The 16,016-nt window shown below is 38.0% G+C and overlaps 2 protein-coding genes across 6 annotated transcripts in view; one reads left to right on the top strand and one right to left on the bottom strand.

Moving 5' to 3' along the window:
* asphd1 (aspartate beta-hydroxylase domain containing 1) overlaps window positions 1-965 on the bottom strand; it is a 61,116-nt gene extending 60,151 nt beyond the window's left edge. For both annotated transcript variants that reach the window (XM_010901004.3, XM_029123304.2), the window contains exon 1: window positions 885-965. The gene's annotated coding sequence lies outside the window, so the exon portion shown is untranslated. The remainder of the gene's footprint in view (window positions 1-884) is intronic.
* sez6l2 (seizure related 6 homolog (mouse)-like 2) overlaps window positions 739-16,016 on the top strand; it is an 81,280-nt gene continuing 66,002 nt past the window's right edge. The window contains exons 1-6 of one of the 4 annotated variants that reach the window (XM_010901002.4): window positions 739-758; window positions 971-1,025; window positions 5,747-5,823; window positions 13,118-13,249; window positions 13,432-13,647; window positions 13,815-13,948. In XM_010901002.4, coding sequence (XP_010899304.2) covers window positions 5,766-5,823; window positions 13,118-13,249; window positions 13,432-13,647; window positions 13,815-13,948 — 540 coding nt within the window. In that variant the 5' untranslated portion in view covers window positions 739-758; window positions 971-1,025; window positions 5,747-5,765. Of the gene's footprint in view, window positions 759-891; window positions 1,038-1,532; window positions 1,822-5,746; window positions 5,824-13,117; window positions 13,250-13,431; window positions 13,648-13,814; window positions 13,949-16,016 lie in introns of those variants that run through there. The other 3 variants (XM_010900999.4, XM_034295023.1, XM_010901000.4) reach the window with 3 other exon arrangements.

Raw genomic sequence — 16,016 nt, 5'->3', positions numbered from 1 at the left:
CTATACTGATGCGATTTGAGATTAACATCTGACATTTTGAAAGAGCTATTTCAAGTAATAAGCTACCAACTGTACCATAAAAAGACATCGTTCTGAGGACTGTATTCTTACCCCAGTCCTTAAGTGGTCATGGCGCGTTGATATAGCCGGCACACCGCGATTGGTAGACCAAAGACAGTTTTACCCGTACATGGAAGTAGTCGAATGTGTGGATATGAAACTATATTTACCGCGGTCCCCCAATATATATTGTAATTACGGCTTTGGTTTACGGTGTAGCTATAAGAGTGCAGACAGCCTATCTATGCCAATGATTGGAAAATATTTGGCATGTTATTAATGTGGTGTGAGATCGAGGGCTGAATTATAGCTGCAGTTATTTGAGATCAGTAGCCAACACAGTCTAGTTTTATAATGCTGGTCAGCTTTTATAAAAGTGTTAGGCACCTACATATATTGTTTTACTTTCTATGTTTTTTAAAAATTATTATTTCTTGTTTTTTTTGTGATATATGAGCAAATGTAGTATTCTGCATAGGCTACACAAAAAATACTCCCGAGAAGGGTATTTCACTGTTCATCAACAAGTTTTCGTCGCATGTTAAACACTGACACGTTCAGAAAACTGACACGTTCTATAGTCAAGAAATATGTAAGCAGTTATGTGTGTACGTGTGTCTGTGTGTAAATGTGGTGGTGGTGGGGGGGGGGGGTGGTATCTAGGCAATTTATTAGGAAAACAACAGACATCCAAATAGGTAGGTTTGTTATAGTTATGGGCTATATGTTACAGACTAGAACTAACATCAAACGTAAATCTGCAATGCATGCATGCAAGCATGAATGAATTTTTCCAAATTTAAATGTAGCATTTTATGACTCACCACTGCCTGTCTTTTTCGATGCGCTTCACTGTGTATCTGTCTTCGTGTGCTGCAATCTGACCAACATGGTACATTTCTTTCCGCAGTCGACGTTTCCGCAAATCGCCGAAGTGGTGTCCTCTTTACGGAAAATATCGAATGGTATAGCATTTCGTACGTATTTACTTTTTATAGTGTGGTCAAGGGAAGTGGAGGTTTATTTGTGTTGCCTTTTAATGGGCTGGTTAAGCGCTTGATAAGCCATCGTAAATGTTTGTTCAAATGTAGCACGTTATCCAATTTCTAGCCTGGGCATTTTCGGGTCGGTTGCTGTTTCAGCACTGTGTTGTCGGACAGCTCTGTGTAAAGAAGGGAGATCCACCGCGGCGCATCTGTAATCAGTGCACTGTCTCCCTACCAAAATGCTTTTACACGCAAGTCCGCATCACACACGCAAGAACGCACGTCATATACGCTAGAACCGAGCTACCAGTGTTCCACCCACCCGTTCTCCAGCCTCGGGGCCTAGAAACAAGCGACAAACGGATAGACATACCATCAATGACAAAAGGGGAGCAGAGGCAGTAGACAGTAGGGCACATATCCTAGTATTTGGAAAGATTAATGGCAATGACTAGGCGATTAGAGGGGTGTACTACCCCATAAAAAGCATGCATATAGGCTACTCACACAAACAGAAGGGCAGGGTGGGAGCCAATGAAAGCATAACTAACACAAATTGAACGCGCAGCATCAGCGCTTTTTTCTATATATTTATATATATATATATATTTATGTAAAATATATATATATATATTTTACATAAGGGACTCTAAGGAACGCCGTCGAAAAACCACAGCTCCAGACAAGAAGTCATTTTTTTAGAATCAAAGCTTAATACAAATGTGTTAGTAAAGCGGATAATCAAACGGGAATAGTTCAGGACGTGATTTTACAGGTACGTATGCTTTTGTCGCTATTAATACGCATATACCTAATAATAAGCGGAGTTATATCTCTATTCTGGATACCATTGCTAAGCTACATGCCATTAGGCCGACGCAGTTGGTCTACCCATTAGGCTTATGCATTTATAATAGCCACTGGATGTTGGTGATTGTCGGGCTAATTTGATGGACATAGTTTTTTTTTTTTTAAAGAGCAACACATTTATATACATAAAGGAATCAATGGATGAAAAGAATGCAATGGGGAAAGGAAACATTTCCCCGCACTGCTCAACTGTAAAATGTAGGGCCTGTTCTGTATTATCATTTAGTTGAATGTAGATTTTAAATAAGCTGAATAAGTATCTGAGTGACCGAGTCAGAGCACAGAAAGCAGGATCTACGACCACTAACTGAAACTGTGGGCCTTATAAAGAATTGCCAAATGTAGCTAGATAGACTACGTGTTCAGAATATGAAATCTTTTCAACCGTCTTTAGCCCTTTTAGTTCAGATGTTGTCAGGCAAATTTACCCGGTGACACATGTATGGAATGTAATGCTAAACACATAATTGTATTGCAATTGCAAAATGTAAAATGCAATACCATTAAAAATCGCTTTAAAATTATTGCAACGCTTGATACACATATGATACCGGTTGATATTCTATAACTGAAATCCCAAATGTATTTAAGGTAACCGCAAGTGTCATAGCCCTGCCAATCATGCTCAAAAAATAATACAATGACTCCATTGTTTCCAAATGTAACAACTGTCCCCGATGTTATACATACATTGAAACACCGGGTAAATTGTCTGTACTTAATGATAAAATGAAAGAATACCAGTGCCTTCGAGATGAAATCCTAATAAACAATTTTGACACCACCTGGTGGACGATCTTTATAAATACCGTATCGGAAACGATAGAAAATGTGCATTCTCTGCACACTGAAACTGTGCTTTTGTTCGTTGTCAAAAGGTGAGATTTAAAGTCAATGCATGCAAAATACACATAAAATGTCAAGAGACGCATGAGCACATTTGTAAAGAATTTTTTCTTCCCGAAATTAATGTATCTCGAAAATAACACGTTACCGTGTCAGTCCGGGCGTTGATTAATATAAAATAAAGATTTGATGAGTCTTTATATTCAATAGCATTCTCTACATATTACGTAAAGTAATGAAAACTAATTAGTTCTAGTCCTATTGACTGATCTTTTAAACATTTATTTGTTTACTACCTATTGGGTCAAATTTGCAGGCATGTCCAAAAAAGCTGGCATGTCCAATTAAATCTGCAAACAATAATATAGGGTAGTTTGGGGTAAGAGGACCCCCCCTAAGATCAATGTCTATTTATTGACCCAAAAAACGCTTGAGTTTCGTGATTTTTTGTATGTTGAAGATGGCTATGCTTATGGTAAGGGATTATAAAGAAAAATAAATGTCTATAGTTGACAGATTAATTAATCCAATGTATATTTTTTTAGCAAAGGGTCATTTTTTCCAGCCACGGTGGTAATATTTAATTTTTTTAGTCCTTAAAACATTTTAAATAGATACATTTGTAGTTGATTAAGACTAGTGGCAGCCAGAGGAGGTGTTGAAAAAAATAATATAGTTATACATTTCAAAGCGTTTATGTTCAAATAAATGTCAATAACTCTGAGCCAGTGCCATTTGTTTATCCAAATAATCAATGTAATAGGTTCAGGAACATCAGACCTACCATGAACATACTTAAGCTTAAAAAATAACTTAAAAAATAAATCATCAAAACCTTTCAATAGATCTGATCCTATATAACTTTGATATAAACAATAGATATATCTTCAGGGACATCTGCCCTACCATCAACATTCTTTAGTTATCTAATTTCAGAATATATTAATAATTTTTAAACCATTTTTGTAAACAAAATATCAAAAGCTTGGACACTCAATACTTTTATCAAGATAACGAACTGAAATACACTACCAGTCATACGTTTTAGAACATTCATATTTTTAAAATAAATTTAAGTCCTGTGAATAACCTGAAATGGGACAGAGGTAAGAAGTAAAGTTAGGTTACCAAAAACTGAAAAAGAATGTACATTTAAGAATGATAATAAAGCAATTTTTTCAGGGAACACAGTCTGTAGACTGTGCTAGATCTTCCATGATTTGAAGCCTAACGTCTTGTTCTTTTCTTGTAAGGTAGTTCTGACGTAGAACTTTCCCCAGAGGGTAATGCATGGTGCTGCAAAATGCTCTGGTAACTGTTTTGGTTCACTCACTGTGCAAGTCGCCAACTCTGACAGGCACGCTACCCACTGCTCCAGTGAGGAACCTGTAACCAGTCTTGGCGAGTGGTGTTGTCACAACATAAATATGTTTGAAGTGATTTTCTTTGTAATCCTAACCCAAATCCTAACCCTAACCTTAACTCCAGTGCTGTAATACCTAACCTTAACCCAAACCCTAACCTGAACCCCAGAGCTGTGAGACGTAACCCTAACCAAACCTTAACCTAACCTTTTTTGTTTCCTAACAGTAGCCCAAACCTTAACCCTAACCTTAACCCCGGTGCTGTGAGATCTAACCTTAACCCTAACCTCAGTGCTGTGATGCCTAACATTAATGTAATGTTAACGATAAAATGCTTTTATAACATATTCTGGTGACCTTGCTATTGCTGCTACTCATCCATAAACCCCATGTCTAGTGTGGGTCAGTGGGTAAGGTGACTGCCTTCTCATCCAAACATCGCTGGTTTGAAACACAGGTAGAACAATTTGTTAAAAAATCATCTTTCATAGTGTTCGTAAATATCATACATTTGTCTTGCGTTCTAATGTTATTTTACGTTTTAATAGCGCTCATAAAATTTGATACGTTGTAATAGCGTTCATAAGTTATGTTACGGTTTAATTATTTCGTTATGTATCATATGCTTTGTGGTGGCGCATTGTAATGTAACCTAACGTAATGTCACACATCGTATGAAATCGGGTGCCATGGTTTTTCGTAAAATTGTCTACGTAGGTTCCTAAGACCAAGTTGGTCAAACCTGCCACACAAAGTCTTCTCTTCACACTTCAAACTGAGACTTGCTTACTTTGATCAGAGTTAATTTGTGCTTAAAGTTGTTGTCCTGTGAGGCGCCTATAACACAAGCTTTTGAGCTGTTGACTCTCAGAAACCTTTCTTCTGATTCTGTTGTGGCTTTTGGTTTGCCAAACTTAATAAGAAACGTTAGTCAGTTTAACACAATGCTTAATGGTGTCTGGCAAAATATTTGAACTTTGCGTGATGTTAATGGGTGACAGAATGATCTACTATCGAGAAGCTATTCCGACACTAGATAAGCGTGCAGTTCTGTGGTGTAGTAGATAAAGACATAGCCTCTCATGTGGGCGACTCCGATTTGAATCCAGTGCGGGCAAGAATATTCATCATTTTCAATTGCGGGCCGGCTGAACTAATCTTACCTGGTTATATTTCTGTTTACGTTTTTTTTTACAAATTAATGCTTACTACCCAAATTAATGGCATTAGTTCGACTTCCAAGTGTCTAACACTTTTGCACACAAATGCTGTTTTTTACCCATCTTCCCAATGTTAAATATACACAACACTAATCGCATAACGCATAACTAATCCTTTGTTTATTTTGTTTATTTCCGGTCCAAGATTAAAACTAGGTCCAAGAGTTAAACTATGTGGATTACTTTTAGGAGTACTTGTCTATGCATTTCACAGGGGTTTATATATACTTACAGAATACAGAGATTATAATGGATTTCCCTTCCTCTGATTTTGAAGGATTTCTCTTTTGGTCTTGTTTCACTTTTCTTTCTTTTTTCACTATTTTCTAGCTTGTATCTTCTCTCCTTTTCTGCTTCCCAACCACCCTCCCTTTTCACTGCTGTTCTCCCTCCCTGTCAGGCTGTTCTTATACTAAACCATGGAGTCCACAGTTCTTGTTGTGACGCTATCTGTCACCATTCTCCATCTAACTCAAGGTAACAAGAATGTGTGTGTGTGTGTGTGGGGGGGGGGGGCTGCGAAAGAGAGTGGGGTGTATCAACACTCACAAAAATCTGTAATGAAAATGTTTGTCATAGGAAACATAATAGAACACAAAAGTGATGCATTATTCCTTTTTTATATTTTTTCCATTACCTGATTACTCCTTAAGTCATTATATATTTTTAAAATGGGTGTTTCAAACCCTATGCTGATTGGCTGAAGGTTGCGGTATATCAGACCATATACAAGACTTATAATGGACAAAATATATTGACTGATTATTGGTAACCAATTCATAAAAGCAATAAGGCACCTCTGGTGTTTCTATTATTCAGGCAGAATACCACGGCTAAGGGCTGTATCCAAGCACTCCATGTTTTGGTGTGCAAATGTAATGCCCTTAGCCAGTACATATAACCCCATTATGCCTTACTGCTTACCAGTTGTACTGCATAACTGGTTACCAACCTAAGAACAACAGTAGACATTTTTTGTCAGACTCCTGATATTTGCTCAAATACAGTTAGGTCCGGAAATAATTGGACACTGACACAAGTTTTGTTATTTTGGCTATCTACCAAATTACATTCAAGGTACAGTTAAATAATGAATATGTGCTCAAAGTGCAGTCTCTCAGCTTTAATTGGAGAGTATTCACATCAAAATTTGAGGAAGGGTTTAGGAATTACAGCCCTTAAATATATAGCCCCCTCTTTTTCAAGAGACCAAAAGTAATTGGACAACTGACTCGAAAGCTGTTTCATGGACAGATGTGGTCTATTCCTTCGTTATTTCTTCATCAATTCAGGCACAAGGTATGGAGTTTATTCCAGGTGTGGCACTTGCATTTAGAAGCTGTTGCTGTGAACCCTAAACATGTGGTCAAAGGAGTTCTCAAGGCAGAAGAAAGTGGCCATCCTTAGGCTTAAAAACAATCCATCAGAGAGATAGCAGGAAAATTAGGAGGCAAAATCAACAGATTGGTACATTCTGAGAAAAAAAGAATGCACTGATGATCTCTGCAACACAAATACAGTGCATTGTTTATGAAAACAATTGGTTCACATAGAACACAACCATTGATATTATGCTTATTTTGGGAAAACATTTTCAGGAGAACATTCAGAGACCTATATCAATACACTGTGGCGTTTCCATTTAGGAAAACTGAATGTATCATATATAGTTGTGCCCATAAGTTTGTATAACCTGGCAGAAATTGTGACATTTTGGCAGTGATTATGAAAATATGACTGATCATGCAAAATACTGTCTTTTATTTAGTAGTGATCATGAAAATGGCAATTAAAGGTGAATTTCCCACTCCTGTGGCTTTCCAAATTGCAATTAGTGTCTGTGTATAAACATTCAATGAGTTTGTTAGCTCTCACGTGGATGCACTGAGCAGGCTAGATACTGAGCCATGGGGAGCAGAAAAGAACTGTCAAAAGACTTGCGTAACAAGCTAATGGAACTTTATAAAGATGGAAAATATAAAAAGATATCCAAAGCCTTGCAAATGCCAGTCAGTACTGTTCAATCACTTATTAAGAAGTGGAAAATTCGGGGATCTCTTGATACCAAGCCATGGTCAGATAGACCAAGAAAGATTTCAGCCAAAACTGCCAGAAGAATTGTTCAGGATACAAAGAAAAAAACCCAGGTTGTTTCAAGGAGCACTGTACAAGAATACTTGAATGAGTTGCATGGTCGAGTTGCCAGAAAAAAGCCTTTAGCCCGCCAATGCCACAAAAAAGATTGGTTACAATATGCCCGACAACAGCCTCCAGCACATTTGGAGTGACAAAACCAATGTAGAGCTTTATGGTCGCAACAATAAGTGCTATGTTTGGAGAGGGCGTCAACAGGACCTATAGTGAACAGAATACCATCTCCAATGTGAAGCATGGTGGTGGCTCAATTATGTTTTGGGGGGGATGTGAGCTCGGGGAATTGATGGCAAGATTAATGCAGCATGTTATCAGGAAATACTGGCAGACAATTTGCATTCTTCTGCACAAATGCTGCGCCTGGGACGCTCTTGGACTTTCCAATGACCCTAAGCAAGGCCAAGTTGACCCTCCAGTGGTTACAGCAGAAAAGGGTGAAGGTTCTGGAGTGGCCATCACAGTCTCCTGACCTTAATATCATCGAGCCACTCTAGGGAGATTTCAAATGTGCGGTTCATGCAAGTTTACCAAATACTTTGCATGACCTGGAAGCATTTTGCCGAGACGAATGGGCAGCTAAACCACCTGCAAAAATTTGGGGCTTCAAAACTATTAAAAAAGACTGCACGCTGTCATTGATGCCAAAGAGAGCAATACACAGTATTGAGAACTAAGGGTATGGAGACTTTGAACAGTGGTTAATTAATTTTTTTCTTTGTTGCTATGTTTTGTTTTATGATTGTGCCATTCTGTTATGATCTACAGTAGAATATGAATCCCATAAGAAATAAAAGTAATGTGTTTTGCCTGCCCACTCATGTTTTCTTTACAAATGGTACATATATTACCAATTTTCCAAGGGTATGCAAATATTTGAGCACAACTGTAAGCCTGGACATCCACGGAAGACAATAGTGGTGGATAATCGTAGAATCCTTTCCATGGTAAAGAAAAAACCCTTCACAACATCCAGCCAAGTGAAGAACATTCTCCAGGAGTTAGGCATATCATTATCCAAGTCTACCATAAAGAGAAGACTTCACTAGAGCAAATACAGAGGGTTCACCTCAAGGTGCAAACCATTCATAAGCCTCTAGAATATAAAGGCCAGATTAGCCTAAAAACAACCAAAAAACCCATCCCAGTTCTGGAACAGCATCCTTTGGATGATAAAACTAAGATCAACCTGTGCCAGAATGATGAGAAGAAAAAGTATGGAGAAAGCTTGGAACGGCTCATGATCCAAAGCATACCACATCATCTGTAAAACACTGTGGAGGCAGTGTGATGGCATGGACTTCCAGTGGCACTGGGTCACTAGTGTTTATTGATGATGTGACAGAAGACAGAAGCAGCTGGATGAATTCTGAAGTGTATGGGGATATATTGTCTGCTCAGATTCAGCCAAGTTGAATGGACGGCACTTCACTTTACAGATGGACAATTGCAAAAATAAGGCAAAGAAGTGGAACAGATCTCAACCCAATTGAGCATGCATTTCACTTGCTGAAGACAAAACTTGAGGCAGAAAGACCAACGAACAAGCAACAACTGAAGACATCTGCAGTAAAGGCCTGGCAAAGCATCACAAAAGAGGAAACCCAGCATTTGGTGAATCCCAAACATTCCAGATTTCAAGTAGTCATTGCAAAGGATTCTGGACAAAGTATAAAGATGAACATTTTATTTATGATTGTGTGAATTTGTCCAATTACATTTCATACAATATTTTTGTTCAACCCTTTGAATTAAAGCTGAACATCTGCACTTCATCTCAGTTGTTTATTTTTAAATTCATTGTGGTGGCGTACATATTATGAAAATTGTGTCAGTATCCAAATATTTCCAGACCTTAATGTATACTACACTTTCTGCTTTCAAGGTTCAAATCACTCTGTTTATAAAAATATATTACCTTTGGAATGTATTCAGACCCCTTCAGCATCATCCATGTTATAGACTGAATTTATAATTGATTACATATATTTTTTGCTATCAATCTACAATTATTACTTCATAATGGCAAACAGTGCCGGCTCTAGCCTTTTGGGGACCCTAAGCAAAATTTTATATTTGGACCCCTCTCCAATGTCAGTTGGTGGATCCCTAGTGGTCGCAGGCCCCCTAGCAGTTGGACGCCCTAAGCGACCGCTTATTTCACAGATGCCTAGAACCAACCCTGATGGCAAACCAAAAACATGTTTGCCATTGAGAACAATCCCTAAAGCATTATGCTCCCACCACCATGTTTCACTGTAGGGATGGTTTTAGCCAGGTGATGAGCTGTACCTTGCTTTTGCAAGTAGTAACACTTGGTATATAGACCTACTAGTTTGATTTTGGTCACATCATATCAGATCATTGTTTCCCTCCTGCTTTCAGAGTCGTTTTAGTGCTGTTCTATGTGGAATATCATCAGCCTTTTGCTTAGGAGTGTTTTCCATCTAGCCAATCTACCAAAAAGGCCTGATTGATGAAGTGCTGCAGAGATGGTTGTCCTTCCGACAGGTTCTACCATTTCGGCAGAGAAACTCTGAAACCATTAGAGTGGCCTTTGGATTCTTGTTCTAACCAAGGTCCATCTTGCTCGGAAGCTCGATGAAATGTCTTGGTGGTTTTATACTTCTTCCATTTAACAATGATGGAGCCTCCTGTGATATGTTATTTCTATAGCAAAGTTTTGCAAATCTCAGAGCTCTACAGAGATTTCCTTGGACTTCTTGGCTTATTTTTTATTTGCTTTGACATGCACAGGTATCTGCCCTACTAAATCCAATTAATTGAATTTGCCACAGGTGGACTCCATTCAAGTTCTCAAGGATAATCAAAAAACACATGATGCATCTCAGCTCAAGCTGAGCAAAAATGTTCAATAAAATGTCTAAAAATGGGTATTATGTGTCTACTGATGGCCCAAAAACATATGTATTCAATTATAAATTCAATGTATAACAACAAAATGTAGACAAACTGAAGGGGTATGAAAACTTTCTGAATCCACTTAAAAAGAGTTTGAGTAATTTCCTACTTACCCAGACTTTTACTGATGAATGAATATTATTTACTGATGAATACTATTTTTATGTCTCTGTGTGCAGTTTGAAGAAAGTTGAGGTGTAACATATTATTAGCTTAGTGCAATGGCTTTCTTCACACCGCACACAGAGACATACAAAAGTAATGGGACAGCATTACATCTATTATTGTCTCTATACTCCAAAAGTTTGGATGTTAAACCCATTAATTAATTTATGATTGAAGTTTGATTCTCAGCTTGTATTTGAGGGTATTTGTGTTCATATTTGTTTTATCATATAGAAACGACACCTTTTATTAATAGTCCCCCACATTTTATTAATTTAGCAGACACTGTTATCCAAAGCAATTGACAGTGCATGCTTACATTTTAAGGTGAAACTACTGCAGGTGAAACAACTACACAGCACAGTAGTGAGTAGCGAGTGCACACTAACTAGCTTTAAAAACAGATGGTAAGGTTATAGTAACTGAAAAAGACTGCAGTTGTTTGGGGAAATATGTTGTGGATAAATGAGACAAACATAATTTACCATACAATCTAATTTGTGAATTATGGTCAAAGGGATTCTATGCATATACTGTAGACTGGAGCTGGCTCCATGCTCTTCATTATTGATGTAAACAGGGATGTAACGGTACCGTATCTGTATTGTGATCCGATTGAATAAAGTCTAGCTTTAACAACACACATTACTTTTTTGTAGTTTGAAACTAACATTCTAAACTCAGAGTTTCCCCCTCAGAGATGGATCTTGGAGCCATAACTAAGCAACTGAAGTAGCCTAGCACATATAATGCCGCCTCGTAAATAAATATGGCAAACGCAAACGACAACCCAAAGCTTCAGGTTTCCCGTTTAGGAAAATCACTGCTTTCCAGTTAAAGCTCCACTACTGTAGGTAGTATTTGTTCAGTAAAAAAAGTTTTGTCCCTACTTTCCAGCCAATGCTGTTCCAGCAATCCTATTCAAAGCAATGACCTTCTACAAGGTGAGCTTTGCTCCTTGGTTTATTTTATGAACTTGCTTTTTTCCTGGATGATATATATGCAATAGGGAGCGAAGTTCGCTTACTGTAAGAAACTATAATGGCAGCTAGAAACCAAGATGACAAACTGCCAGTTCCTCCCTTGTCTACTACAGCATACAAAGCTAGCCACCAGGAACCCTTAGCTAGGAAGTCTAAGAATAATGTTGAACTCTGAGTTAGTGCATTTTTTGGAACATGTAATTCTATTTTTCATATTATTATTCCGAACTACATTTCCATCAGGCATTGGTACGGAAATGCTTTCTGACCGGTGAATAATTGCAAAATGCTAAATCATACCTAGTGCAGCTTTAACTACAGTGGCAAGGGGCAAAGTTTACAACTTCATAATAAATTAAGAAAAAGTTTTCCATGTCTTTTTCCACTGTACTAAAATCATATCTAACCGTGACTTAAAATCTTCAGTACATACCAAAACCATTACTTTTGCGTACCGTTACACCCCTAGATGTAAATGCTGACAGCAGCATAATTATTTCTGAAACCTCTCGTCTGCTAAAGTAGACAAGCAATTCATCATCATCAAGACTAGCCAAGTTGATCTCCACATTTAATTCCAATCAAACATGCCATTTGTTTGCTGAAGATGAGATGTAATGCAGAAATAACTAATAATAAGGCCTGGTAGAGTATTACTAGAGAAGAGACCCTGTGTGTGGTTTGCTTAATGGCTCGCAAATGTAAGGCAGGTGTTGAATATGTGATTTGGAATTGTGATTGGGAAATGTTGGCACCTTGAAATAAGGGGCCTATACACACAAATTGTTGTAATTACTAAATTGTGAACATATGTACAAATACACTCAAATAAAAGCTGAGAATCTTTATGTTAGCTCTAATAGCCTAATAGATGAATGGTTGGAATCCCAGAGCCAACTAAGGCAAACATCTGTTATTCTGTCCCTAAGAAAGGCAGTTAAACCTAATAATTCACAGGTACTTGCTGTTAATGACAGTATACACTGATGAGCCAAAACATTATTACCACCTGATTAATATGCTGTTGGTCCTCTGTGTGCTGACAAGACGTCACCGACTCGCCAGTGCATGGACACTACAAGACCCCTGAAGGTGTCTTGTGGTATCTGGCACCAAGACATTAGCAGCAGATCCTTCAAGTCCTGAAGTTGCGGGGTAGAGCCATCATGGATAGGACTTGTTGTTCCAGCACATCCCACAGATGCTCAATCGTATTAAGATGTGGAGAATTCGGAGACCAGGGCAACAACTTGAACTCTTTCTCATGTTCCTCAAACCATAATTGAGCTATGCGGTACTGCGCATTATCCTGCTAAATGAGGCCACTGCCAACAGGGAATATCAATGTTAATCACTTCTCCTGTGATCCCATAATGTTTTGGCTCATGTTCTCAGGCCACATTCCTGGTAAGATTAGGTTAAATAAAACCACATAGTAACTTTTATTTAAATTGAAAACATTTGTAGTATTGAGCCAAAATATTAAAAACAATTTGATTGTTGAAGAACATTTGGAAGGAAAGTGTATATACAAATCTCTTTTCTTGTAGGTGTGAGTTTTATGACCCCTGACCAGAAGGCTCCTCCCACACCAAGTCCCTATCCATTAGGGGAGTTGACACGTGCAGCCCTTCTGCCATGCCCCAGTAGAGAGTATTTGGGCCATGTCCCAGATGATACAGGTAACATAACTTATTAATATGTTACCAACAATCACTATACTGTTTAACATGCAACTACTACTTTTGGATAAAAACAATGAGAATAATGAACCCATACCAGCTGCATAAATAGAATCAAAAGTGTAAGATTGTTTTGCACCACATGTGAGATTATGCATTTAAATAATTTACCTTGATTGCAGGCACAACCACGAATCCTACACAGGCTGTTCCACAGCTTGGGCACACTGAGCCTGCAGCCACTGTCATGTCACCAGGGGTGCTAACCACGGCCTTGACCTCATCGCCCGCTGCCAGCCAATCTTTTACTGATAAAACTGTAACATCACCACCCACAGAGGAGGAGACGACAACCACTTTAATCACCACCACAACCATAACAACGGTGCACATGCCCGGTAATTGTGTGATGGGATTGCAAAACTAACATTGATGTAATGTTACATTGTAGTGCGTATTAATTAAGTGTCATAGTTATTAATTCCAAAAGAGTTTAAATTTTTTGAAAAAGTGTTCCCCTGACATCATTTTCAAAGACAAGAAGATTTTGACTTTCTTTCAACAGTGCAGTGTAATGCCAGTCTCTCCGGGACTGAAGGAATTGTGGAGTCTCCCGATCCTCTTTCCTCCTCCCCTTTCTCTCCTCTAGAGTGCACTTACAGCATCACAGTGTATCTGGGCTATGGAGTGGAAATTCAGGTAAAGTACCTTTTAGTTATTACCATAACTCATTTTCATTGAACACAAGAAACATACAGAATAATTTGATGAGAGTTTAAAATGTTAATGAAAATGTGCATGCACAAGAAACCTGAAGGGCTTGCAATCACAACAGATCGTGAAAGCAACTTTTAGCTGCGCTGCAGCTCCCCCTATAGTAACCTCACAATCCCCATCTGCCAGTTATTGTTAAATGCATTCACCTAGATTTCCCAGTAAATTAGAATGATCTCATAGAGTTATGTCATATTGTGAAACCAAAGTCAATACATTTAATTCCATTTGCTGGACCTTTTCGTAGTTATCCTGACGCAACTAGGAATTTGTCCGTACATCCGATGCCCAAGTCAATACATTTATTATAGTTTGCCGGACCTTTTTGTTGTTATTCTGACTAAACATATGCTTCTTGAAACATATGCTAGTGGGGATAAATGCTTTAGAACACAGTAGATGAATGCTGCTATAGTAACCTTAATACAAAAGTTATATTTTTCAAACACAACATGTCACGTAAACAAGGGGGTGAAAATGGAAAATGTGTAAAAAGGGGGGTCAGTGGTCTCCCTCAGGTCTGCACCAGCAGCGCCCCCTCCAGGTCCTGCTACATTACGAAATGTGTTGACTTATGCGTTCATATACTGTATGGACACATAGATAGGATGCATTTGCGTTCATATGGGACACAGATCTGGAGAGATTGGGCTGAGAAAAATCACTTTACTTTTCAAGGCCAGGGATTTTCAAAGGACCAAACCTGACATAATTAGAAATAAATATATATTTATATATGTATACACTTTAACTATAACTATATTTATTAATAAATATAGTTATTTATAAAAATATAAAAAATATAATTCCATATTAATCAATATTATTTCCCTATTTATTATTATTATTTCCTTGATTATTCATGTATTTATTTGTTTTTATATTCATTTATTTCCATAATCTTTCATTTCTATATATACAGTATGTATTTATTTACTTCCTTGTCCTTCAAAGTATGTTAATCAAAGTATGTCATGGTATCGCCTTACTCCAACTGATTGATTGTTATCAGATTGCGAAGACCGACTTTACATGCCTTGGTTGCTGTGACTACGTTACTATACAAATGGCTATATAGACTTGGCTAACCTAGCTGAGAATGCGAGCTGATTATTTACTTTCTCGTGTTATGAGTCTGACTGACAATTTGTTCTGTTTATGCTAACACAGTGGTTGACCATGTAGTGTTCATCAATTTGGAGGAAGTCATCACCTTAATTTTCCGGTCCACTTTTCAGATGATACGGGGCAGTTAGACTGCTGATAATATGTAACCTCATTGGGCTTAACCTAATTTTGACAGCAATTTCTAATGTTCCATGTCTTAGCTATGTTTGAATACATTTAGCTGGACATTTAAAGTGATAGCAATTTTTTTTTTAAAGGAAGCCTCTCCCGGCTTAAATGAAAGTTAATGTTGCAACGGATATAGCGTGCAAAATTATATTATACATTTAGTTTTCCAAAATGGGAAGGCTACTGTGTTGATATAGGTCTCCATATGTTCTCCTGAAGAAATTGTGCCAAAACGAACATTGTTTCAATGGTTTTCAATCAATCAATCAAATGTATTTATAAAGCCTTCCCATTTATTTATACATTTTTACATCAAAACACCTGGCTTTAAACCCCAAGGAGCAAACAACAGTAGTGTTGAATTTCAGTGGCTAGGAAAAGAAGGCTGAAATTTAGGAAGAAGCCTAGAGAGGACCAAGGCTCAGAGGGATGACCAGTCCTCTTCTGGCTGTGCCGGGTGAACATATTATGAGTACAAATTGTAATAATTAATGAATGCATGTGGGCTGAGTCCAGAGTCTATTTAAACTTAGTCCAGGTCAGAAGCAGGACCAGATGAACAAGGACAGGGACAACGCGGGGGATGGGGGAGGTGTCAGCACAGTTGCAGCTGAAATCATCAGGTATTGTTTTGATCTGCAACACAACCAGGAGGACTTTGGATAGGGACAGCAACGGGTCTTTTAAGCCTGGTACT

Source organism: Esox lucius, chromosome 11 (assembly GCF_011004845.1).
Source record: "Esox lucius isolate fEsoLuc1 chromosome 11, fEsoLuc1.pri, whole genome shotgun sequence".
Lineage (NCBI taxonomy): Eukaryota > Metazoa > Chordata > Actinopteri > Esociformes > Esocidae > Esox > Esox lucius.
This window is presented reverse-complemented; position numbering and strand designations above follow the sequence as displayed.